Here is a 25164-nt window from a genome sequence, read left to right as displayed (position 1 = left end):
TATGTGTGTATGTGTGTGTTTTGAGACAGAGTCTCATTGCTTGGCTGCCCTGGAACTTACTATATAGACCAGGGTGACCTTGAACTCATAGAGAACCACCTGCCTTTGTTTCTTAAGTGCTGGAATTAAAGGAGTGTGGCACCATGACCATCTTTCATCTTACTGTCTTTTTTTTTTTTTGGTTTTTGTTTTTTCAAGATAGGGTTTCTTTGTGAAACAGTCCTGGCTGTCTTAGAACTCACTTGTAGACTAGGCTAGCCTCGAACTCATTGAGATCCACCTGCCTCTGCCTACGGAGTGCTGGGATTAAAGACGTGTGCCACCACCACCCAGCCCTTACTGTCTTTTAAATTTTTTTTTGAGATTTATTTTTATTTTATGTGTCTGGGTGTTTTGCCTGCATATGTTTGTGCACAGTGTGTGTGTGCAGTACCTGAGGAGTCCTGAAGAGGGTGCTAGATCCCTTGGAACTGGAGTTACAAATAGTTCTTAGCTGCCATGTGGGTGCTGGGAATTGAGCTCTGGTCCTCTGGAAGAGCAGTCAGTGCTCTAAACTGCTGAACCATCCCTCTAGACCCCCAGTTTACTTTCCTTATTCCAACCTTAAGACAAGAACTACAACCTCTACATCACTTAATGTTAGCACTTCCATTTGAGACAAGGAATTCTTAAAGTAGGTTCAGCCTCTCCTGAGATAGCTGTAGATGTGTATGAAGTTGGAGGGAATAGTACAAAGAGGTGTCTTATTCCTTATCCAGTTTCTCCTGATGCTGACTCTTGTTTGTTTCTTGAGACAAGGTCTTATTCTGAAGCCCAGGCTGACCTAGAACCTACAGTAATCCTTTTGCCTCAGATTCCTGAGTTTAGGATTACAGATGTGAGCCACTATGCTGGGCTGAGTGAATTATCAAGTAGAAGATGGACAGGAACACAGTGTAAAGAGCATTTGAGTCAACCGAGCATAGTGTCGCACGCCTTTAATCCCAGCACTTGGGAGGCAGAGGCAGATGGATTTCTGTAAGTCCAAGGCAAGCCTGGTCTACATAGTAAGTTCCAGGCTAGCCAGGTCTACTCTCTCACCAAAAAATAAAAAAAAAAAAATAAAAATAAAAAAAAAGCATTTGAGTCTGCACCAGGATTCCAATGCTGTTGCTGCACCCACCCCTAGCCACATCCACCACACCTACATCCCTCACTGCACAGCCTCCAGCCCACCAGTCTCTCCTTATTACAGCTTTGTTAGTTCAAGAATGTTTTATTAGCAGAACTGTAAAGTATGTAACCTTCTGGGGTTTCCTCAGCGTAATTCCTTGGAAAGTCACCCAGGTTTTCTTTATATACCAATAGTGTGTTCCTTTTCCCTTTTTAAAGTGTGGTAAAAACCACATGACATAAAATTTACTATTGTAACCACATGTGCAAAGTTATGCAACAGAGTTGTTGAATTTGTTCAGCTTGAAAAGCTGAAACTCTACACCCAACGAACAACTTCTGTCTCTCCCCAAGCTCCTGGAAGCCCTTGCTCTGCTTTCTGTTGTGAGCACCTCTTGCCAGTGGAGCCATGCAGTGTTTGTCTTTGTGAGCTGGCATATTCTACTTATCATTGCTCCAAAGCTTCACCAGGAGTGTATGTCAGGATTTTCCTCTACTTAAAGACTGAATCCATTCTTTGTCACATTAAAAAAAACCCATCTATCTGCTGATGGATAGTTAGGCTTCTTTCATCTTTTTAAAGATGCCACTTAAGCTGGGTGGTGGCGGCACATGCCTGTAATCCCAGCACTTGGGAGGCAGAGGCAGGCGGATCTCTGAGAGTTTGAGGCCAGCCTGGGCTACAGAGTGAGTTCCAGGAAATGCACAAAGCTACACAGAGAAACCCTGACTCGAAAAACCAAAAAAAAAAAAAAAAAAAAAAAAAAAAGATGCCACTTAATGATGAACGTTGAAGGCTTTCTCACAAAGGTGCACAAGCCGAGGCTGTGCACTCTGGTACTCTTGTGCATCGTGCCGTGGATTGTAGCCAGTAACAAGGCAAGGGAAGAATCTGGAACTAATTGCTACATCCAGCAAGAATATATCAGCAGAAAACCACACAGGCTATAAGGTGGACATGGAATCAGGTGTTGTTTCTTTATGCTAACAGTAAACATGTGAACACTGACATTAAAATATACGGTTTATAGTTGCTTCTCAACAGTCTAGACTCGGGTTTGCCAGGGAAGTGGGGAGAATAGGAGGGAGGGGGCAGAGGCCAACCAGTGATTACAGTGCTGTTGTTGGAGAGCTGCAGCTAATTCCAGTGCCAGGTATCACCATGGGGTGAATAATGAACACAAATACAGTGTATGCCTCAAAATAATGCACCAAGAGAATTGTTAATAAACTCATCTAAATGAGTGATAAAGCTTAAAAAAATGAAACCCACATCACTTCTCAGGTACATGTGAAAGAGTCCGCTGAAAGAGATTGGAAGTGAGACTTGAAACACATCTTATTGAACTTGAAACTGATATGACAGCAAGTATCTTTTCCAACCACAATGGATTAAAACTAGAATTTAGCAAAAAGAAAGCTGGAAAAATGACAGATACATGGCCACTGAACAGTACAACTGAACAAGCCATGTAAGAATCCCGGGGGAAATTAGGAGACATTCTGACAAATGGGAACAGGCAACATTCCCAGCATTTAGCAGCGTCAGGCATGGTGGTATGTGCCTGGTATCCCGGCACTCGGGGAGGCTGAGGCAGGAGGATCAGGATTTCACAGCCAGCACTGGTCATGTAGTAAGATCTTGTCTCCAAAACAAAAACTTAACAGGAGACAGGAAAAGCAGAACCAAGAGAAATCAGAAGGAAGTGCCTCACTCAACAAAGCAAATCTGACTTCCAAGGAGGCCTTTATCAGCTTGTGCTTTTAGCAGTTACTCTCGGCCTCTTAAGTCTGCCTGTCTCTAGAGGCTAGGAATTCCTACTTAAATTTTTTTTTACATGGTTTTCCTTTGTATGTTTCAGTCTTAGGCATTAACTTAGATTGAGTTAATCATGTGGGTGTGAGATAAACAGTGTGGGTTGATCACAATAGCTATGAAAGGAGTCTTGAAATCCTGGAGACCAGTTCCTCCCATTTTATTCTTTTTTGAAATTGTTCTTAATTTTTCCTTTTCATTGCTTCTACAAATCATGGACTTGGCACTCTGTAGATTCTTTTTCCTTTTCTCTTCTTTTTGGGGGGGTGGGAACAGAGTCCCATACTATAGTCCAGGCTGGCAGTGGAGCTTACCTTATAAGACAGGCTGGTCTTTGTACTGGTGGCAATCCTCCTGCCTCAGACTCCAAAGTGCCAGGAATAGAGGTGTGTATACTCGGCTTCTTTTATCAGCTGCTCTGTACACACTACTTGGCTGTGACATATAATTCTTTTTATATATTGTTGAATTTTATTTACTATGAAATTTACGTCTATATGCGGGACTCACCTGTTTTCTTTTTTAGTACTATAATCTGGTTTTACATTAGAGTGATATTTACTTCATTAAGTAAGTAAGGAAATACTTTCCTCTTTTTATTACAGGGAAGAGGCTGTGTAGAGTTAATTTGATCTTTCTGTCTCTCTCTGAAATATGTGCCTTTATGATTGTAGTCCAGCCTAACCTTGAACCCTTGAGCCTCCTGACTGCCAAGAATGCAGGCCTGGCTCATTGTAGAATCCTTATTTATTTACTTTTAATATTTTTATCTATTCAAATAAGAATCTTTTTCTCCATTTCTTATGCATGCTTTTATCCTAATTACTTTTTTCAGATATTGCATTAATATCTTATAGCCGAATGTCCAAGATGTAGAATTTCTGAGTCTTGTACTGTTTTTTGAATTAGGTTGACAGTGTTTCTGTTAGGGTAATGGATACTGAAAATACTTCATAAAATGCCCAGCATGTAAAGATGTTATCATTATTTGGAAATAAATAGTAAATTGGTCAGTCTGTCTGTCTGTCTGTCTTTCTCTCTTTCCCTCTCTCCCTTTCCCTTCCCTCCCCCCTCTCATTCTCTCTCTTTCTCTTTCTTTCTTCTTTCCTTGGAATGATTCCCAAGGCTCTTTGCTGGAAGAATATATGATGACCTTGTGGTTTAGTTCTGTTATTTTTAGTGTTCCCTTGGTGGCTTCCAGACATAACATACAACAAGTAAGAGAAAAAATTCTTCCCCCAAACATTCCATGGCCTGATCTTGATTTTAAAATAGTCCTAAGAGTAATAGGAAAAAGATTGATAAAGACTAATGTAATATGCTTATTATAGGGCAGGTTCCAAGCTCAAAACTCAAAGAATCAAGTATCTAACTTAAAAAAACAAATGGATGGAATCGAGCTGGTAGAAGACCCTTGCTTAAACTACTTTACCAGGCTTTCACCTAACTTGCCCCACACTTTCCTACAAGGGGAGGGAGAGAGAAAGACAAGGGTCAAGAGACACCAGCGGCTGCAGGCAGGCCAGGCAAGGGTGGCTGCTGCCACTCGGTCACTGCAAATCAAAGGTGGCTGGGGCAGCCAGCGTCACCCTTGCCTAACAATGGCAGAGCTTATGTCACCCTTATGGACCTTGTTTTCTTTGTTGTCAGAATATGGTTGGAGTCCAAGGGAAACACCTGGGGCTTTATCCCTGTGCTTGAGTCTTTCAGTTGGGGCCTGAGTCTCTAAGTGTCCCAGGAGGGTGTCCTGGCTGCCCTACAGCTTGTCTCAGAGGAGAGAAAAAGGAGAGACAGAATGGGAGAGAGGAGCAGGGAGGGGTAGCAACTTAGAGGAAATTACCCATGGCAACTGTACTTTTTCTTTTCAAAATGGAGCGTGAAGTAGTTGTACAGTGGTGGGTGGGAAATGAGTGGATGGATGGAACCACCGTAAGTCCTTCGCTCCTGCCTGTGCCCTTCAGTGCTGTGGAGGCTGCGAGCTCCTACCTCAGCAGCTGCAGCTTGTGTGTCTGTGTATGGGTCAATCTATCTGTGTGCATTGCTAATATCCACCACTGTTAGTTGATCTGATCTTTGTGCTTTGCTTCTTCTGGCCACGGTGTCCCTCAGGCAGCTTCTGAACAAGTTATGGAAGTGAGAGGAAGGAGGGCATGCGGGCTCAGGAGGTGGGTTCCCCCACAACCCTACATCATTTCCTGGTGAGCTCGTAGGATCGGGGAGAGCATAGCAAGGAGGAAGTGTCATCTGTGCTTACTCACTTACTTTCCCAATGCCAAGCTCTGAGCCTGGGCGATGCACTGAGCCAGACTTGGGCATTAACAGAGAGCAAGGCAGTAGTATGCTTGCTTACCTTCCAGGGGAAGCCAGAGATGCAGAAATAAATGTAAGTAGAGAATGCGGTTAGGAGAGTGAGTTAGAGGGTATCGAGGAATGGGGATGTGTGGGACCGTCATAAGTCAAGGTCACTAATCCTCTCCGAAGAGTGCATCCTGTGTGAAGCAGGGGCTTTGGAAGTGCATGAGGGTAACAGTACAGGCAGAGCAGTGAGAGCGATGCCTGGAAGGGAGCTGGCTGGTTCAGGCACAGCTATTCTGAGGAAAGGCGTATCTTAAGGGCCTTACTCCTTTATGTAAATGAGCATTTATTCCAAAGGAGTTGAACTTGATTAAACTTATGTTTTGTTTTAAAAACTGGGAGTATTTGGTTCTAAGTCAAGTGAGAGGACATTGAGCCACATCATGGAACTGTCTTAATTCATGTGTTGGAAATATGTCTCTGACCTGGGGCTGGAGACATGACTTAGAGGTTAAGAGCACCAATTGCTCTTCCAGAGGTCCTGAATTCAATTCCCAGCACCCACATGGTGGCTCACAACCATCTGTAATGAGATCTGGCACTGTCTTCTGTGTACATAATGAATTAAAAAAAATTCATACACATAAAATAAATAAATTAAAAAATACTATCAGGTGTTTAAAAAAAAAAAAGAAAATATAACTGTTTCATTGGGCGGTGGTGGCACATGCTTTAATCCCAGTACTTGGGAGGTAGAGGGAGGTGGATCTTTGTGAGTTCCAGGACAGCCAGGACTGTTTCACAGAGAAACCCTGCCTTGAAAAAACAAAACAAAAAGAAAATAGAACTGTTCCAAGGCTGATCGTGGCAGAAGAGGAACAGGTCAGGCCACAGTTTGGCTTGGTCATTCAGGGAGTTGGGAGGACAAGAGGAGTCGGGCTCAGGATAGTCTGCTATTGAAGGGCTACCTCCCTTCTGACATCCTCCTGCGGCGGACAGCACAGGCCTTGGCCCAGTGAAAATCAGCCTCACAGTAGTGCCTGCCTCAGCTTGTTCTAGAGTCTGCAGAGTGACCGGAGAAAGGAGGGGAGGCGAGGCCTGGCTTGCCTGTTCCTGGGGGTCTGGACCTTTACATAGCAAAGCCAAGCCGGTGAACTTTTCCTTCTGGCAGCCCCTGCAAATGGAGTGGGTCAAGACTGCTGCCTCCAGCTAGAGGCGCAGAAGCCTAAGTGCCATTCTGAATGACGAGGAACGTCTGGAGGCATGAAAAGCATTTTGACGTGGGGAGTGAAAAGGAATTCATGTGTATGCCCCTCCCCCAAGGAGACCCAGCTGAGCTTTAGTGGTCAGGCTGTGGCTGAAATTTTTCTTCTGAAATTTTCTCTTGACATAATGTTGATTATGTAACTTAAAAAGAAGGGAAGAATTCCCCATTTGTGGGAGTTAGCCAGAATGTAATTGAATTACAGAGACTATTTGGGAAAATGGCCTCTTACTGTAGTAAAGTGGCAGCCAGCTCTGTCTAGCAGGATCCCTATAACATTGTCAAGAGGGTTTGAGACATGGGATAATCACTGTTCATTCTTTCAGTCAGTGTGTGTTTGCTTAGAAGGGAGTGCCTGGTGGAGTTTTGCGCCTAACTTTTGACCCTTGTCCTAATGGATTTCCAAACATTCTTCTCAGCTTGGATCAGCCTCATCCTTCAGGCAGCCTCATCATCAACAAGGAATCTGAAGTTTACAAGATGCTTCAGGAGAAGCAGGAGTTAAATGAGCCCCCCAAACAGTCCACCTCCTTCCTGCTTCTGCAGGAGATCCTGGAGTCAGATGGGAAAGGTAAGGAGCCCTGTGGGGAGTCTCAGGGCTGGAACACAGGAGAGCACAGCCTGGACTAGGTGGAGCTGGCACAGCTTGTTGTGGAAGGCTAGGTCTTGCTGTGCAGCCTAGAGCTTGCCATCCTCCCCAGAGTCTGGAGTCAGAGAGCACACACCACCACTTCTGCCTTGGCATTGGCTTTTTAAAATTGCAAAACATGCATAGAAAACAGGAGCGGGGGGGGGGGGGAGAGGGGAAGGAGGACTCAGATGCAAATCAGCTGTAGAACCTACGTGATATGCATAAAGCCCTGAGTTCCATTTCTAGGACTTGGGGTGAAGGGTTACTGGGTTAGGAGTGATTGGGAGTGTTGGTAATAGGGGATGGGACAAGAGTGCCCCCTCTGGATCATACTTTGTGGCTCAGTTTTTACTTGTAAAATAAAATGAAATAAATATTTTTAAGTATGGTTACTTTGCCTGTACATATGTCTGTTTACTGTATGCATGAAGTATCTGCAGAGGCTAGAAGAGAGCTGTAGTTAAGAATGGTGAGTCACCATGTGGGTGCTAGGAACTGAACTCCGGTCCTTTGCAAGAGCAACAATGCTTTTAACTACTGAATTAGCCCTGGTTGTTCAGTCTTTTCAAATGTTTTAGTTTTTAAAAAGAGATCTATTTTATTTTATTTATGTGTGTGTATGTGTGCATGGGTGATTGTGGAGGCATGAATGGGTGTTGGATCTCCTGGAACTAGAGTTTTAGGAAGTCATTTAGAGTCACCATATGGGTGCTGGGAACTGAACTTGGTCCTCTGCAAGAATACCAGAGCTCTTAGGCACTGAGCCATATCTCCAGCCCCTATTTTATGTTGTTATAGATTCATTGTACAAAATGATGGATTTTATAATGACATTTTCATTCAAGTACATCACATACTTTGACCTTATTAACCTCTCTTGCCCTGACACACATTAGTCAATCATATGTACTGTATTTTCTTTACCCAGCCATCTGTTAATGGGCATTTAGGTTGACTCTGTAAGTTGGTTATTGATTGCACAGAGTTTTACAAAATAAACATGGATGATCAGGTGTCTGCTACGCTGACCTAGGTTCCTTAGGGTATATTTCTACAAGTGGTGTAGCTGGATCATATGTTCTATTTTTAGTTTTTTGAGGAACTTCCATACTGATTTCCCTAGTGGTTGCCTCAGTTCACATTCCCACAAGCAGTGTATGAGGGTGCCTTTGTACCCCACATCCTTGCTGGTGTTTGTTGTTGCTTGTTTTTATACACACAGCCATTCTGAGAGGGTGGGATGCAATCTCAGTGCAGTTTGAATCTTCATTTCCCTGATGACCAAGGATGCTGAGCACTGTTTCATGTCCTATTGGCCATCTGCACTTTGGCTCATTTGTTGATTGGATGATGGGGGTTTTGTTTTTGGTGTTCAGTATTTTTAGTTTATTGTATATTCTGGATATCAAGCCCTTTGTGGCATGTAGGCTTTACTGAAGCAGCTTTGTGCCTGGCCACCTGTTCCCTGCCACATATACAGTAGAGAGGTTGTAGTGAGTATGACCTTTGTGAGATTCTGTTGGTCTGTCCCTTAGTTGTTCTATCTATCTATCTATCTATCTATCTATCTATCTATCTATCTATCCATCTATCCATCCATCCATCCATCCATCCATCCATCCATCCATCCATTTATTTATTTATTTATTTTTGAGACAGGGTTTCTCTGTGTAGCTTTGGTGATTGTCCTGGATCTCGCTCTGTAGACCAGGCTGGCCTCCAACTCACAGAGATCTACCTGGCTCTGCCTCCCAAGTCCTGAGATTTGAGATTAAAGGCTTGCGCCACCTCTGCCTGGCTCCCTTGGCTGTTTTAATTCACATACCTTGCTCCCAAGGTGACAGATGAGGAAGAAAATGTGGAGGCCACAGAAGGAAATGGATCTGTTAGGCCAATGAAGATGGGAGTCTTCCTTCCCCACGGGACCCCCAGGTTTGCTTTTGCTTTAGGACAGATGGCCTTTCCTCATTGTGGAGGCCCTGGGGCAACCACATCCTCAACCCTTGGCTAGTTTCTGAACTATGCTCCAGGCTCAGAAATCACAAAGTGTAAAACAGCCATCACTGTGTCCACAGAGTCAGCAGTCCATCGTTGTTATAGATGCTGGCACTTCATCAGGAGGCCCTGGCTTCACTTGTCCATGCATGAGTTCTGAAGCTTCTGCTGGTCTCAGGAGACAGCTCTCCTTGGAGATATTGCATACCGTGTATGTTGAAGTTACGTTCTATTAGGTAGAAGGGAGGTCTCTGTTCAGTGGCTAAGGAACGTTGTGAGACTGGTAACAGGCAGAAAGGTTTTCTCTCCTCATAACTGCTTTGTCTAACAAGCCTTCAGACTTGTTACCTCCCAGGTACCTTCCATCAATACCCCCTTGTAACACCAATCCTAAAAGATCTTATTAATAAAAAACCCAGAGGCAAGTATGTGGGTGAATGCTAAAAGATCAGAGAAATGGAACAAGCCACAGCCAGCCTCACCTCACCAACTCCTCAGCTGATTCTGTTTCTTCAGACTGAAAGCCTCTGAGTCCTCACCCGAATAGATCTCAGCAGAACTGCTGCTAAAAAGCTTCTAGTTCCTGGTCCTCACACCTTATATACCTTTCTGCTTCCTGCCATCACTTCCTGGGATTAAAGGCGTGTGTCCTTCCCAAGCCAAGACATGAGATCTCAAGTGCTGAGATTAAAGGTGTGTGCCACCACCCCTGGCTCTGTTCCCAGTGTGGCCTTGAACTTACAGAAATCCAGATGGATCTCTGTCTTCCAAGTGATAGGATTAAAGGCATGTGTGCTACCACTGTATGGCCTCTATGTCTAATCTAGTGGCTGTTCTGTTCTCTGATCCCTAGGAAAGCTTTATTAGGGTACAAAATATATCAACCACATCCCCTGCTCCTGTTCTGGAGAACTGCTTTTGTATACTTCTCTGGTCCCTATTTTGTCTACTCCTTCATACTCTGCCCCCTTCCCTAAGACTCAGGCACCTAGCTGACATTGTGCCATCTACACTCTTTATCTCCCCTCAGTGCACACCTATAGGTCCTTCAGAAACAGATACCTGGGAAGGGTAACTTCCCTGAACATATACCATAACTGGGCTGCCTCCTCGGTGGTGTGGATTCTGTAGAGAGGGACAGTATACACCCACAAGGAAGTATGATCACATTGCTTCTTTGATGCTGAACATTGTTCTACTAGCACTAAGTAAGCTAGACATTGCTTAAACTCCACTATGAGACCTGCTTGACAAACGACTTGAAATCCAACCTGTAGGGATGACAGCTCTGTCAGAGCACATGAGAAGGGGCAGGTGGTTTTACCTTGAGTAAGGACATTTCAGTTAAGGTGGGCAAAGTCAGCCCATCTGAGCCCCAAATAGGACACAGACTGTGCTACAAAACTCATCTGAGCTCATGGAATCCACATGAGCACACGTGAATCTATGTTTATAGCACCCTGTCTAAGAAATAAAATAAAATCATAAACCTCAGATTATACAATTAGGTACATCCCAGCAATTAATTTCATTTTCTGCCCCAGTAACCAAAACCTCATAGCTCCCATGTTCAAAGTTATCCTAACTGGCATCTGGAGCCCCGGCCATCATTCTTAATTCCAGGCACCAGGGAGGAAGGAAGGGGCCAAGTCTAAATGGAGAATCCCCTGTCAGATGAGCCATCTATCTCCTTCCCAGAAGTTGACCACTAGTGTTGCATTATACACACTATCATTCCACTTATAGTTTATTAGACACACTACCATTCCACTTACATTTTATTGACTGGAATTTAGTTGCTGGGCTGTACCTGATTGTATAATCTAGGGTTTATGATTTTATTTTATTTTATTTTTATTTCTTAGACTGGATGCTTTCTTGCCTCAAAACCAGGATTTTGCTAAAAAAGGAAGATGATGGCACAACTCATTGTTGCTCCCATGTCTCTTGTTGTGGGCTTGCACTAAGTTTTCCCTTAAGGAAGCAGGATAAATTCTAGACAAACATTCATCACATGGAGCAGTCTCTGTGCGAGAGCCCAAAGGCCTGTTTTCACTTGAGGTTGAGTGGACAAAGCCTGGATCACTGGCTAATGTTTATAAGGCACTCAGATGTTTGCTGCTGTGCTTGGCAGATGCCTGTGGTTCAGAGAGAAGTCTGTGAATGGAAACACTGGCATCCAGGGGCCACCTATGACCTGCCATGAGACCTCAAGCAGGTTGCTGGTTCCTCTAAGCTCTAGTGTTTGCATGCAACCCCTGAGCACAGCCCATTGCAATAAGGGCTGTGTTGGAAGGGTTAAAGGAAAGTTTGTGAAATGCTCAGTGCAGCTAGGTACCCAAATGATTTGAGCAGAGTTGGTGATAAACCCCAGGAAATTCAACCAGAGCAGCTTGTTCTTCTGAATGTGGTTCATCCTCTGCTTTTCTCAGGTGTCAGCTTGCCCTTGACAAATCACAAAGTTTGTAGGCAAAAGAAGCATAAATATTGTTTTAACTGTGAAATACACATAACAGAGTTTCCCAATGTAATCACTTTTAAGTGTGTGGTTGCACCACGTATGTGTGTGAGATGCTGCCATCACTGCCGTCCATCCTTAGAGCCCTTCGTCTTGTAGAAGGGAAGCTCTGATGCCATTAAACCCCACCTCCTATTCTCTGCTCCAGCCTCTGGCAACCACAGCACTACTATCCCAAATACCTTGTGTGAGTGGAGTCATAGTTTTCCCTTTTTGTGACGGGCTCATTCCTTCATCTATACATGTTATAGCATGCATCAGAATTCCTTTCCTTAAATTTTTTAAATCACGTTTATTTGTTTGTAGTTAGAGTTTTCCTGCCTGGCCCACAGTCAGGACAAATCTCTGCCACCCGCCAGGCCCATAGACGCTCAGAACCAACCAAGTAAACACACAGAAACTTACATCGTTTAGAAACTGTATGGCCATGGCAGGCTTCTTGTTATCTCCTTCTTCTATCTTAAATTAACCCATTTCTATTAATCTATACTTTGCCACATGACTTGTGGCTTACCGGTGTCTTTACACGTTGCTTCTCATGGTGGTGGCTGTCAGTCTCTTGTGGCCCAGCCTTCCAGCTCCCAGAATTCTCTTCTCTCTTGTCCCACCTATACTTCCTGCCTGGCCACTGGCCAATCAGCACTTTATTTATACAGAGCGATATCCACAGCATTTGTTTATTCACATATTTATTTGTGTGTGTGTGTGTGTGTGTGTGTGTGTGTGTGTTGTACTCATGTGCAACAGTGAGCATATGGACAACTTCTAGGAGTTGGTTCTCCCCTTCTACTATGTGGGCCTGGGGACTGTTCTCAGGCTTACCCTCTGGACCATCATGTCGGCCCCTTCCTGTCCTTTTAAAGTAGAACCATATCCCATTGTCTGTATATTCCTCATTCTGTTTGCCCACTCATCTGTCAGTAGAAGGAGATCTTGAAGGAGTGGAGGTGTGGAAGGAGACAACATACATGAAGGAAACAGTGGTGGCTGGAGGCTCCCTCAGATGAAGAAGCTGGAGATGGAGTCAGCAAACTGCTAGGCTCATGCTAGCTGCTGTCAGGGGTTCCGGGAGCCCTCAGATGACCTGGGGTCAGGTTCTAGAGAACTGCCATTGTCAGGATCCTGGGCTTTATTCTGTAGTCACGGTGGAACCATGGAAGATAATGGAGCAGTGAAATGGGTAGAGAAACAGCTGTACTTTATTTAGCTGATTTCTCTTCCTCTTCACAAACAAACAAACAAACAAGCAAAACTTGGATGAAGGGTTTCCTGGAAGAAGAGACATTTGGGAATATTTGTAGTTGTATGGAATCCAGTAGTAAGCTAGTTGCAAAGGAAAGAATTCTAATTTCCGGGATTGATTGCAAGAAAAACAACTTGCAGCCAGCAGGTGGCGCTGTAGGGCTGAGAATGAGGACTGCTTCCACACACTGCTCCTGCAGTGCTCCCAATTCTAGTCTCTTAGTTCCAGAAATGGATGTGGATTTTCCTACCAACCAGGGATTTCACATCTCTCCCTAACTTGCCTCCTTCTGCCAATCTGCACTTTCTCTTATTTCCAGGTGCTTTTCCTGCTGACTGGGTGAGCTATGGGAAGAGGATGGCTTAGAGTTGAGGCCCCAGCCTTTGCTGAGTTGGTCCTTCTGTAGTCAGCCTGTCTAGACTGTCTGTGTGTGTGCAGAGGTGCTGCTCTTTCCTACCTGTCAGACAGGACAGGCAGCCAAGTCCCTTCAGGCAGAGAGTGAGGGAGCCTGTTTGCTGTGCTTGAGGCAGGATGCCTGGAACAGCTGCTTGCTCTGGCCCCTCTGAGATGCCTTCATGTAGGGCTGAGGTCGGGTGAGGTGCAGAGTTTGCCTTTGAATGAAAGCTGAAGGGGTCAGTAGGTGATGCACACCTTTAATCCCAGCACTTGGGAGGCAGAGGCAGGTGGAGTGAGTTCTACATGGTCAGTTCCAGGACAGTCAGGGCTACATAGAGAGAGCTTCTCTCAATAATCAATCAGTCCATCCATCCATCCATCCATCCATCCATCCATCCATCCATCCATCCATGAAACAACCCCAAACCAAAACCAATCCAAAACCAAACTAAAGGGACCATTAAAACACTCAGTTATGGGCTGGGAATTTAGCTTAGCTATGGAGCACTTCGCTAGCATGTGTGAGGTCTTGAGTTCAATTTCAAACATTTCAGGGCTGGTGAGATACTCATCAGGCAAAGGAGTTTGTTGCCAAACCTGAGATTGAACCCCGCAACCAACATGGTAGAAGAAGAAAACCAAGTCCCACAAATTGTTCTTTCAACTACCTTCCCTTGACATAGCATGGCATGCACATACCTGTACATACATGGGTGCACACACATACACACTAAATACATGTAATTTTTAAAAGTAAATTTATATGTATGACTGTTTTGCCTGTGTTTATGTCTATGGCTATGTGTGTGCCCAGGGCCCAAGGAGACTAGAAGAAGGCATCAGATCCACAGGCAGTTGTGAGCCACCACAAGGATGCTAGGAATTGAACCTGGGTCGTTTGGAAGAGTAAGCAGTGCTCTTAAACACTGAGCCACCAAAAAGAATTCAAAGCATAAAAACATTATAATAAATAAGCAAATTAATAAAAAAAAAAACTACAATTACAGAAGTTTGGATTGTGGATTTCTTCCAAAGGAAAGGAAGAATGTCCATTGTGCTTTGGTGTATGGGACCATGGAGGTGAGGACATGCTGAGCCTTCCCCGTGTGAGAGGACCCACTAATAATGAGAGAAACCTGAGAGACTGCCGTGTGTAGCCACTGCTGAAAGTACAGGATGCTTTAAAAAAGTCTTAGTAAAAGACAAAATACTCACGTTGTTCTCCATAAACCAGTAAAGCACCTCAAACTCACCTTCCTGTTGTGTTAGCATCATGTGACTCATGCTGTAGGGGGATACTGGTTAGTGCTTGCTCAGCTTGGTGTGGCACACCAAATCTTCTCATTCCAGGTGCTTGGATAAGGTAGAGGCACCCACTGAGGCTTGTTCTTCTCATGGCATGGGTTGGAAGCTCTGTGGGGACATGACCAAGACACACACGTAAATTTCTGGACTCACATTTGTCCAGGTCCATTAGCCAAGGTCTTTGGCAAGATTTCCCAGCCTTGGACCTGGTGACATTCCTGGTCAATGTTAGTGTTTGCACATGTGGTTAGTTGAGTGTTATGTGATTGGTGTTGTGAGGGCTGATCATAGACTAAGCACTATAGGAGGGATTTCTCTATTGGGTTTTTAACAGTGAAGGGGAAAATGATCTCCTATTTTTTACAGAACAGAAACTGATAGACCATAGAAGGTTAAGCAACTTGCTCAGTAATGCAGAGTCGAGTCGCCAACAGTCTGATCCCAGCGGCTGTGGCTTGGGCTTGAACATAGAGATTCAAAGGTGGTTCTCAGTGGTACTGAGTTTTCACTTGCTGACTGATGTGGGTGTTTTCCTCCCTTCAGGGGATCCCAACAAGCCCTCAGGATTCAGAAGTGTTAAAGCTCCAGTCACCAAAGTGGCTGCGTCAGTTGGAAATGCTCAGAAGCTGCCCATGTGTGACAAGTGTGGAACTGGCATTGTGTGAGTATTGACTTCCCCTGGTCTTAGAGGTTGGGCAAACCATGGAAAGGTGGGAGTGTCTGAGTATTGCATAGCTTGGGGGTAAAGTCAACAGACGAACCAGAACATGCAGAACTCTTGTGTTGACATGGGAGGGGCTTAGAGAATGGCAAGCCCTTCCCATTCATAACCAGAGGGTTGCTGTGGGTCCTCTGGAGAAGCCCCAGGCCTCAGCTCAGGAAGGACAACCCAGGACTCTCATATCACTAATGCAGCCCCATTTTACCTCCCTCCTGCAGAGGAGTGTTTGTGAAGCTGAGGGACCAGCACCGACACCCTGAATGTTACGTGTGCACCGACTGTGGCACCAACTTGAAACAGAAGGGCCATTTCTTCGTAGAGGATCAGATTTATTGTGAAAAGCATGCCCGGGAGCGGGTCACACCACCTGAGGGCTATGATGTGGTCACTGTGTTCCCCAAGTGATCAAGAAGACCTGCCCTGTCTGCTGCCCTCCAGCCAGCCTGCTGTACCTGGTTCTCTGAATGTTCTGGCCTCTTCTCCCTGACAGTCCTGTGCTCTACTAGTATTAGTCCTGCTCAGTGAACATTGAGTTCCACCTGTGCTGACTCCCACAAGCTGTGTGATGTCTACTTTTACATTACTGGAAATGGTTTTGTCTCTGTCCCCTCACCAACACCACCACTCACCTTCTTCACTTGGGGTCTTCTATGCTGCAAAAGGACATTGGCCACAATGGGATGAAGCCAAATGTAGTATCTCTCACACTGATTTTGTTTTACTTAATAAATTTAGACTCTTAAGGCACTGTGTGGCTTCTTAGTTGATGTTGTCTGAGGACTGTATGCTGCCTCATGAAATCCTGAGTCTCCCTTCTAGTTTTGGTTTCTTAGATGTGAGAGGTGAAGGCCTTTTCCCTGGACATGAGAAGGCTAGTATGAACATGCCGTGTTCCTTCACATCTTTGAGGCTTGTTCTAAGTACTATTGATTAATGCTAATTATCTTTGTTACTTTTCTGTTCCTGTGGTAAGCATGATGAAAGCAGCTTTTAGAGGAGCAATTTTATTTGGGTTTATGATATTGGCAGGGAGGCATGGCAGCAAGTGGTAAGGCAGCTGGAACAGAAAGCTGAGAGCACATATCCTTAACTGCAAGCAGAGAGTGAACTAGAAATGGTGTGGAGTCACTAAACTCTCAAAGCCCACATCCAGTGATGTACTTTGTAGGCTATTCTTTCTAAATCTCCCCAAACAGCACCACCAACTGCAGATTACATGTTCAGTTCCTATTCATTCAAACAACCCCACTAATATATGATGTTTGGTTCTGTTTTAGTGGAGTTGTCCTGGAGTTTGAGGGAATAAAACATCCTGTCTTAGTAACTCTCTTCTATTTCTGTGATAAAACTCCACAGCAAAAGCAACTTATAGAAGAAATCATTTAATTTAGCTTACAGTTTCAGGGGGTTAGAGTCCATGATGGCAGAGCAAAGGAGCAAGCCAGAGCTTACATCTTAGTCCACATGCATGAGGAAGAAAGACAGACATACCAATTGTGGTGTGAGGCTTTTGAAACCTCTAGGCCTGACCCCAGTGACACACTTCTTCCAACAAGACCACATCTCCTAATCCTTGCTCAAACAGTACCACCAACTGGGGATCATATTGCCAAACATAGGAGCCTATGGGGGCCAATCTCATTCAAATCACCCACTTCCCAGAAAACAGGTGGCTAGCTTCACCAGATGGTCTTAAAGTATGCCTCAGTAATCCATTTCCAGACTGTGTGATGGTGTGATAAATCAAGAGTGTGACCACTAGCAGCAGAGAGCTCAGAGATGGGTAATAGGTGACTAGTATGTTCTTCAGCTTTTCTCCTCAGTGTGCCAATCACCATTTCTCTAGTTTGGCTACATGCTTGTGTATCCTGCCATTTGATATTGTGATATTGTGTTGCTTCTTAAGGGTTCTGGCTGGAGAATACTGTAGGCCCATTATAACAACCACACCCAAACAAACACCTCACAATGTTTTAAGTAAGTTTATGATATTTTCTTGGGCCATATTGATAGATATCTGTTGCCAAAAGGAACTCTAGCCAGTAAACATGGCTCTGGTAGGCATGTCCTTCTTCCCATTCTCTCTGCCTTGCCAAAAATTGTTGGATCACTGTAGTTGGAGAGCCTTTCTCCAGGTCCCACTAAGCCCCAGTAGTCTGGTAGCCCATTTATAAAATAAACACACAGACATTTATATTATTTAAACTGCTTGGCCTATTATTGTCTAGCTCTTACTCTTATATTTAGCCCATTTCTATTAATCTATAGTTTGCCACGTGGCTCGTGGCTTACCAGTACCTTATATCTTTCTTTTCATGGTGGAGGCAGGCAGTGTCTCCCCACCCCCCAGCCTTCCACCTCCCAGAATTCTCTTCTCTCTTGTCCTGCCTATACGTCCTACCTGGCCACTGGCCAAACAGCATTTTATTTATATAGAACGATATCCACAGCACTTCCCCTTTTCTTTCTTTCTTTTTTTTAAATGAAGGTTTTAACTTTTACATAATAAAATTACATATAACAAAACAATTATCAAGCAAGAATTACAGTTACAATATTAAAGAAGATATCCTATCTATCTTATATTTGTGAGTCTAAGGTTTTATATCTAACTTATCTTTTATCATAATTGAGGAAATTATAACTATCTAGTCTTTAACCACATCAAAGACCTTAGAAGGATATATTATTACCTGCGAACTGGGAGAAGGATGCAAGTAACTTTCTGGAGTCTTGTAGGGTAGACAGAGACAGCTGGCAGCCTGGACAGTCACCTAATGTTCCTTTGTAAAGTTGGGACATTTGTCTTCAGCCCACGGGGCTAGAGTCTCTCGGTCACTTTTTTCAGTGTCCTGTAGAATGTCTGGCAGTTTCCTCTTTGAAGCAGGAACCTGAAGGACCATTTTGTCAAGCAAAATTCAGTGGTCGCCTTTCTATGCGTCCTGCATGTCCAGTTGGTCAAGCAGTCCAGGCAAGAACAGTTTCTTGCCCAAAAGGCTGTTTTTGCCAAGGTGAAGATAAACTCCATATGAAGTGCCTTCAATGCCCATCCTCCTCTCTGAAGTAAATCAGTGCTGCCAGGAGCAGATATGTCTCACTGTCCAGAAAGTCTAAATTTTAAAAATATTTTAAATGCCATATTCTGTAGACCTTTGAAGTGTTTGAAGATTACTTGTCTATCTGAAATATATCTATGTATACCTAGAAAACTTAACATGACTATAAGTTTAACTATCATGAAAGACTAATTGATCTGTATTTCTTAATTATCCCTTACAATCTAAAAGAGTTGCATAAACATAATACCCCAAATGAGAGTAGAAATACATATACAGAATAACAAAATTAACTTTAAGTTTGTATCAATAGACTAAAATCTATACCAATGTAAAATATTTTAAACAAGTTGTTGTTCTTTAAAAGTAAGTTCATTAATCTACCCTTTCATCCTATTATATCTATATCAGATCACATTCCTGAAACTAGCCCCCAAGGTCCATTTCCTTATTGGGCTCCTTCTTCCTCCTTAGGCTGACTACCCAAGTACAGCTATCAAAGTATTGAAGTCCATCAATCAAAAGCCCCCTTTAGATCACCTAATTAATATGTCTAATAAAAATTAAACACCTCCTCCTATCTCAGGGTTTCCCCCTTTATCTTTTTAAATCACCATTGACCTATGAGCCATGTCTGTCTCCTCTCTGTCCAGAGGCAGTTCTTTGTCCCCATCCCAGGAGAAATACCCCTTCCCTTCTCCCTTTCTGTTTCCATCCCCCTGCCTTGTTCCCTTACCCTTGTTCCTCTTCATCTGTCTCTTGTCTTTGTCCCTTATCCCTGACCTCTCTCCCTCTGAGGCAAACAAATCTCTTTGTTCTGAGAACTTGGTCTTGAGGTGTCCTGATTCAACTCAGAGGTTCCCCATGTTACCCATGGGCATGCTTGACAGGTGTTTTTCCTCAGAAGCTGATCTTACAAACAGGGCTTTCCTTTCCAGTAGCTTTAGAGAAAATCCTAGTAAAGGTCAATCATCAATTAAAAGAGTCAAGGAGAATGTCAGAGAGCCATCTTTGTAGAAGATTAAAAAAGGCAGAGAGCCAGGTTTTAGGCCATGGATTATGATGATAACACCAAAAATTGGGCTAATTCAGTGGTTACTCTAATAGTAATTAGATGGATTTCTACCACAGATGTTTAGACCTTTACATCTGATCTGTTTTAAAGTTTTTAAAAGGCAAATTGCTTTAAATGTTGCACTTGTATGAAATCAATGTAAGAAATACTGAATTTAGTTCACTTACAAACATGGGAACATGTTACTTGGGTTAATGATTAGAAGAGGGATGTCATTAAACTTTCAACCTTGACAGTTCTATCATGCCTAAAGCAGGGCTCAGTGTGGGGTCATGTGGGTTGAGTACCATAAAATCTTGAATTCCTGTTCCCCTTAGTAATTAGAATCTGTCCAAGGGCCCTACTCCTTTAGGACTATTGTTGCTTCTTGACAAGCATGAGACCTCTCACTTGAAGATAGTGCATGTCCTCTTGGGTTGGGCATCTATCCTGACTATTAGGACAATATGTAAGGATAAGTTAATATAATAACCCAGCCAGGGATACATTAGACTCTACCAGAGAAACATCCTATACCTATAAGTCATTATAGGATCGAATAACATACACTGGTAACAGAGAAACTTGGACCTAAATCCAAAGTTGCTGAATTAAAGAGAACAAAACAAAAATGTTGGGCCCCCAGGAGATATAGCATGGATCTTAGGATGATGGAAAGGGAAATGGTCCAGACCGTATAAGACAGACAGAATACATATTTGACATAACAAAAGTAGAAGCAGGCATTACATGTTTGGCAGATTAGCTGTGCTGAAATGGATCTGCTAGGTAAGAGATACTTCCCAATGACTGTTCTGTGGGAGGGAATGAAGAATCATTCCCAAAGTGTCATACTCTGTGCAATATTAGGGCAAGTGTTTTTATTGGTTTTGTTTTGCTTGTTTTTCTGACCTCTGAATACAATTGGCATAAGCATTCTTGGTGATTGACACAGCATCTACTTAGTTCCTTGGCCAATGAGGAATCTTGCTGCATCTTGGCGAGAAAGATGAGTAAACTGTTCAGGGTTAAACTTCCTCTGCAGCTTGGGGGATGTTTTATGTGGCAGATACAAAGTAGACTCTGTAATGGCATTGGGGATGTTGATGCCTGGAATAATAATGAGCTGGGGATGCTTTGAGCCCCAGAAGAAGGTTGGTTCATTAGACAGAAGGAATGGCAAGGTTAGATTGGCTGTTGGAGGCACCTATGCAGGTGAGATAATGCAGATGGCTAATAAGACAAGCAAAGCTAACAGCAAATGGGTGAAACCAATAAGGATACTGGGCAAAACGAATAGTCAATGTATGCAAGAGTGAATCATTAGGGAAGCAAGGCCTCTCTCCAACAAAACATTGTTCTCTGTCTACTGCCCAGTTTCCATATCTCAGGTATTAGAACTGAAACCTAGCACTGAAGGAAAGCCCAGGTTATTTATCTATTTACTATCTTTATCACTTCGCTGCACTATCAGTGTAAGTGGTTTTGTTTTGTTTCCTTTACCATGTGTGTGTGAGTGTTTCACCTGCATGTGCGTGCATCAAGGGCCATGCAGTGACTGCAGAGGTTAGAAGAGGGCATCAGATCTCCTGGAACTGCAGTTGCAGATGGTTGTGAACTACCATGTGGATTCTGGGAACTGAACCCAGGTCCTTTGTAAGGACAGCAAGTGCTTTTAACTGCTGAGCCATCTCTTCAGGGCCAAGGCCAGTATTTATATTAATAAGTTCCTTGCCTTTCTCCAAAGAGATCAGTTTTAACTAGGGTTTCTCTTGCTGTGCTAAAACACCATGGCCAAAAAGCAGCTTGGAGAAGAAAGAGTTTATTTTATTTCCACTTCCACAGCACAGTTCATCACAGAAGGCAGTCAGGGCAGGAACTTCAACAAAGCAGGGACCTGGAGGCAGAAGCTGATGTAGAGGTCATGGAGGAGTGCTGCTTACAGGCTTGCTTAATGTGGCTGGCTCAGCCTGCTTTCTGGTAGTCAGGGTTGGCTCCACCCATGTAGCCTGAGTCCTCCTGCATTAATCAACAATTAATCAAGAAAATGTAGTAAAGACTTGCCATCAGGCCAATTTTATGGAGGCATTGTCTCAATTGTGGTTCCCTCTTCTTGTATAATTCTAGCTTGTGTCAAGTTGACAGGAATAGAACTAGATGGCATAGGATTCTTAGCTATTTTCTCAGATAACAGTATAGTTGAGGCGGGAGAGAGGCAGAAAGATATTTCTGAAGACTGTTTTTGGATACAGGTTGGGATCTCTCGATACTCATAATCCAAAACATTGACATGACTTCTGTGTTAGAGTGAGGCAATACAGGGGCCAGTGGTTATTTTTCTGACCTCTGAATATAATTGGCATTAGCATACTTGGTGACTGGCACAGAATCTACTTGGTCAAGGAAGACCAATGAGACAAGTACCATGATTGTTAGCAAGGAAGTTTGAAACTTCTCATCTTCCCTTGCATAATAAATTGCCTCCCCAAAGCTCAGTCCCCTCAAATAATGCATTTTCCCCAAAACCCTTAAGGATCACAGCCCCCAAACAAATATATAAATAAATAGAGCCATGCATCTAGGGGAAAGGGGTAGGATCAAAACGGTGTAATTATTGTCACTCTTAGAAACTTCAAGGGTCTTTATAATGTGTTTATTTATTTTACAGTATTTGGGCCAAACCCACAAATTTGTGCTTGGTAGGCAAGTGCTCTACCACTAATCTCTACTTACTCCCAGTCAACGTCTTCTTTTAATTCATTATTTTGATGCATCTGAAAACAAGTCAGGTCCTGAAAAGTGACAGTGAACTCCTGAGCACTTCATGAAGAAGTTGTAGCAATTGTAGCTTCTGTACCAGACGTTGTGTTCCTATAGACAGCTGATCAAGATAGTCTCAAGAACATAGTATGTGAGTACTTGGTTTGAGAAATGAAGAGGATCCGAAAAGGGGGAATGATTGTATCTTTTAATTATTGCTTCTTATAACAGGAATGTCCTCACTGGGCTGTGGGCATGGAGTATTCCCACCTTGGAACACTGTCAATATTCATACACTGGGGTGTTGTAGGATATTTTAGGCAAAGGTCTGTTACATTTGTGTATGCTTCAGAATGTTACTTTAACTGTGTAAAGGTGTATTACTTTTGTTTATGCTCCATTTGTTTAATGATGTGGGGATATGTGTTTAATTATGTAAAGATGTGTTGTTGCATTTATTTTGAATGCTAAGGTACCTACCTGGTCTTATAAAAAGCTAAACAGTCAATAGCTAGTCAGGAGAGGGATAGGCAGTGCTGTCAGGGAGAGAGAATAAATAGGAGGAGAAATCTCAGCTTGAGAAGAGAAGAGGAGAAGGAGAAGATAGGAGATAATGAGGAATATACATGGGGCCAGAAACCAGGCAGCCATCAGTCTGCCAGACATAGAGACAGAATGAAAGTAAGAAAAAGTAAAAAGAATGTGGCAAAATGTAGATTACATTAGATTAAAGAAAAATAGGTTACATTAAAAGAACTATCCAGAAGCAACCCTAAGTTAATAAGTCTCTGTGTTATGATTTTGTGGCTGGTTGGTGTCCCTAAAAGAAACTGGGGTAACACAGAGACTACCAGCTTGTGTGAGGCCCAATGTGGGAAAGTTTGCTTAAGCAGGTTCAGGCTGTGTTGCAAATGTCCCTGCTCCTTGTCCCACATGACTTAACATATCCTCTAACCTCACATTCCATCTGACCTCAGACTTTTGAGGATAGGATACCAATGAGAGAATCAAAAGGCAGCTTCCCTGGGTTACTGACTGAGGCAATTCAAAGAATTATGCTTTTCATAAGACAGCTCCTGGCATGTCTCTTCACAGTATCTGGGCACATATATCCTGACTGAGATACAACAAATGTCAGAAAGGTCAGTTATGACCCGGATTCTTTTATCTCATCAGTCAAGTCAGGCATCTGCAAGATCAATCCTTCATGAGGTTGAAGAGCTGAGGACATATGCAAGCTGCTTAGCCCAAGCCTTTCTGTTACTTACTCCTACTGGACCTGTGGCTCCTCCTTGGTTATTTCCTGTCTCTGCTAAGCATCCCATGTGACCTTATGGAGGTGGAGGAAGCAGACCAAACTTGAATCATAGATAAGTTAGTTTGGTATTTGGAAGCATAATAATGGTGGCTCAGTTGAGTTGGTCCAGTAAGGGCAAATCCCTCAACCGGCCAGAGCTTTCAGTGGTACACTAATGTGAATGCTCTACCTTGTGTGGGAAGAGGAATAGCTGAAGCTTGATTGTTTCTGGACTTGTAGACACTTGTAAATACATTGTCTATTAAATGTCTAAAAAGTTCAAAGTAATAAAAGAAATGTGGGGTAGAGGAATGTGAGTAGACAATGGTAACACTCATTTGTGAGGCAATCAATGGACAAGGGCATTGAATGACCAGATTAACCAAGTGAACCTAGTACCAACCCTGTCTATAATGACAAATAACCAGTAGTATTGAAATCACTGGAATGAAAAATCATGAAAATCACAATGTTGGAAGGTTTAAATCTCAAATGCTGAAATTATGAAATTCCACATCTTCCCAGCTAGAATTTACAGATGGACCAAAAGCTGTTTGAAAGAGATGGGACACTGAGTTTTGAAGAACAGACTATCCACAATACAGTGCTGAAAACTTGAGTTTCAGAGACTGATATTCAAATTTAAAAGGAACTCAATAGAATAGATATCAAGGTAATCATCTAATTAAAACTGAGGTACAGGTCTACACAGAGAATTCTCAGTAAAAAAAAACCTCAAATGGCTGAGAAACTCTTAAAGAAATGCTCAACATCATTAGCAATCAGAGAAATGGAAACCCAAACTACTTTGAGATTCCATCTTACATCTGTCAGAATGGCTAAGAAAAAAAAAAATCAACACAGTGACAGCTCATACTGGTGAGGATGTGAAGCAAGAAGAACCCTTTTTCATTGCTGGTGGGACTGTGAACTTGTATAGCCACTATGGAAATTAGTGTGGCATTTCCTTAAAAAATGGGAACTGATCTACCTCAAGATTCAGCTGTACCACTCTTGGGCATATACGCAAAGGATGATTCATCCACCACAAAGTGACTTTGTTCAACCATATTTATCACTGGTCTATTTATAATATTCTGAAATAGGAAACTACTTAGATGTCCCTCAACAGAGGAATGGATAAAGAAAATGTGGTGCATTTACACAATGGAAAATTACCCAGCCATTAAAAGAACGACACCATGAAATTTGCAGGCAAATGATGTGGTTTGAAAAAAATCATCCTGAGTGCAGTCCCTCAGACCCTGAAAAACAAATATGGTATATATTTAATTATATGCAAAGATTAGCTCTTAAGTCTGTGATAACAAAGCTATAATCCCTAGAACCATAGAAGGTAGGTATAGAGTAAGGCACTAGAGGGTACTTATAAATCTTGCTAGGAAAGGGGAATAGAATAGATAATTATGGAGGGATGGTGGGGGTTGTAACAGGAGGATAAAGTAGGGAGGAGGACAGGGTTGAGGGAGAGAATGTGGGGACAAACAGTTAAAATTTAAGGGTATTTGAGAGGCAGTATGGAAACCTAGTATAGGAGAAACTTCTTAAAATATATGCAAATATGATGACGACCTAAATGACTTCACCAAATAATGGGGAAGACCAAGTTCAAACTAGCCATGTCTTGTCACCAAATGAAG

General features: G+C 43.0%; 1 protein-coding gene across 1 annotated transcript in view; it reads left to right on the top strand.

The window, feature by feature from the left end:
* Pdlim1 (PDZ and LIM domain 1) overlaps positions 1-16080 on the top strand; it is a 45589-nt gene extending 29509 nt beyond the window's left edge. Inside the window, exons 5-7 of the mRNA XM_036200112.1 lie at positions 6947-7098; positions 15159-15276; positions 15555-16080. Of these exons, the coding sequence (XP_036056005.1) occupies positions 6947-7098; positions 15159-15276; positions 15555-15741 (457 nt within the window). The 3' untranslated portion in view covers positions 15742-16080. The remainder of the gene's footprint in view (positions 1-6946; positions 7099-15158; positions 15277-15554) is intronic.
* Positions 16081-25164: the final 9084 nt, after the last annotated feature.

Source organism: Onychomys torridus, chromosome 1 (genome assembly GCF_903995425.1).
Source record: "Onychomys torridus chromosome 1, mOncTor1.1, whole genome shotgun sequence".
NCBI lineage: Eukaryota > Metazoa > Chordata > Mammalia > Rodentia > Cricetidae > Onychomys > Onychomys torridus.
This window is presented reverse-complemented; position numbering and strand designations above follow the sequence as displayed.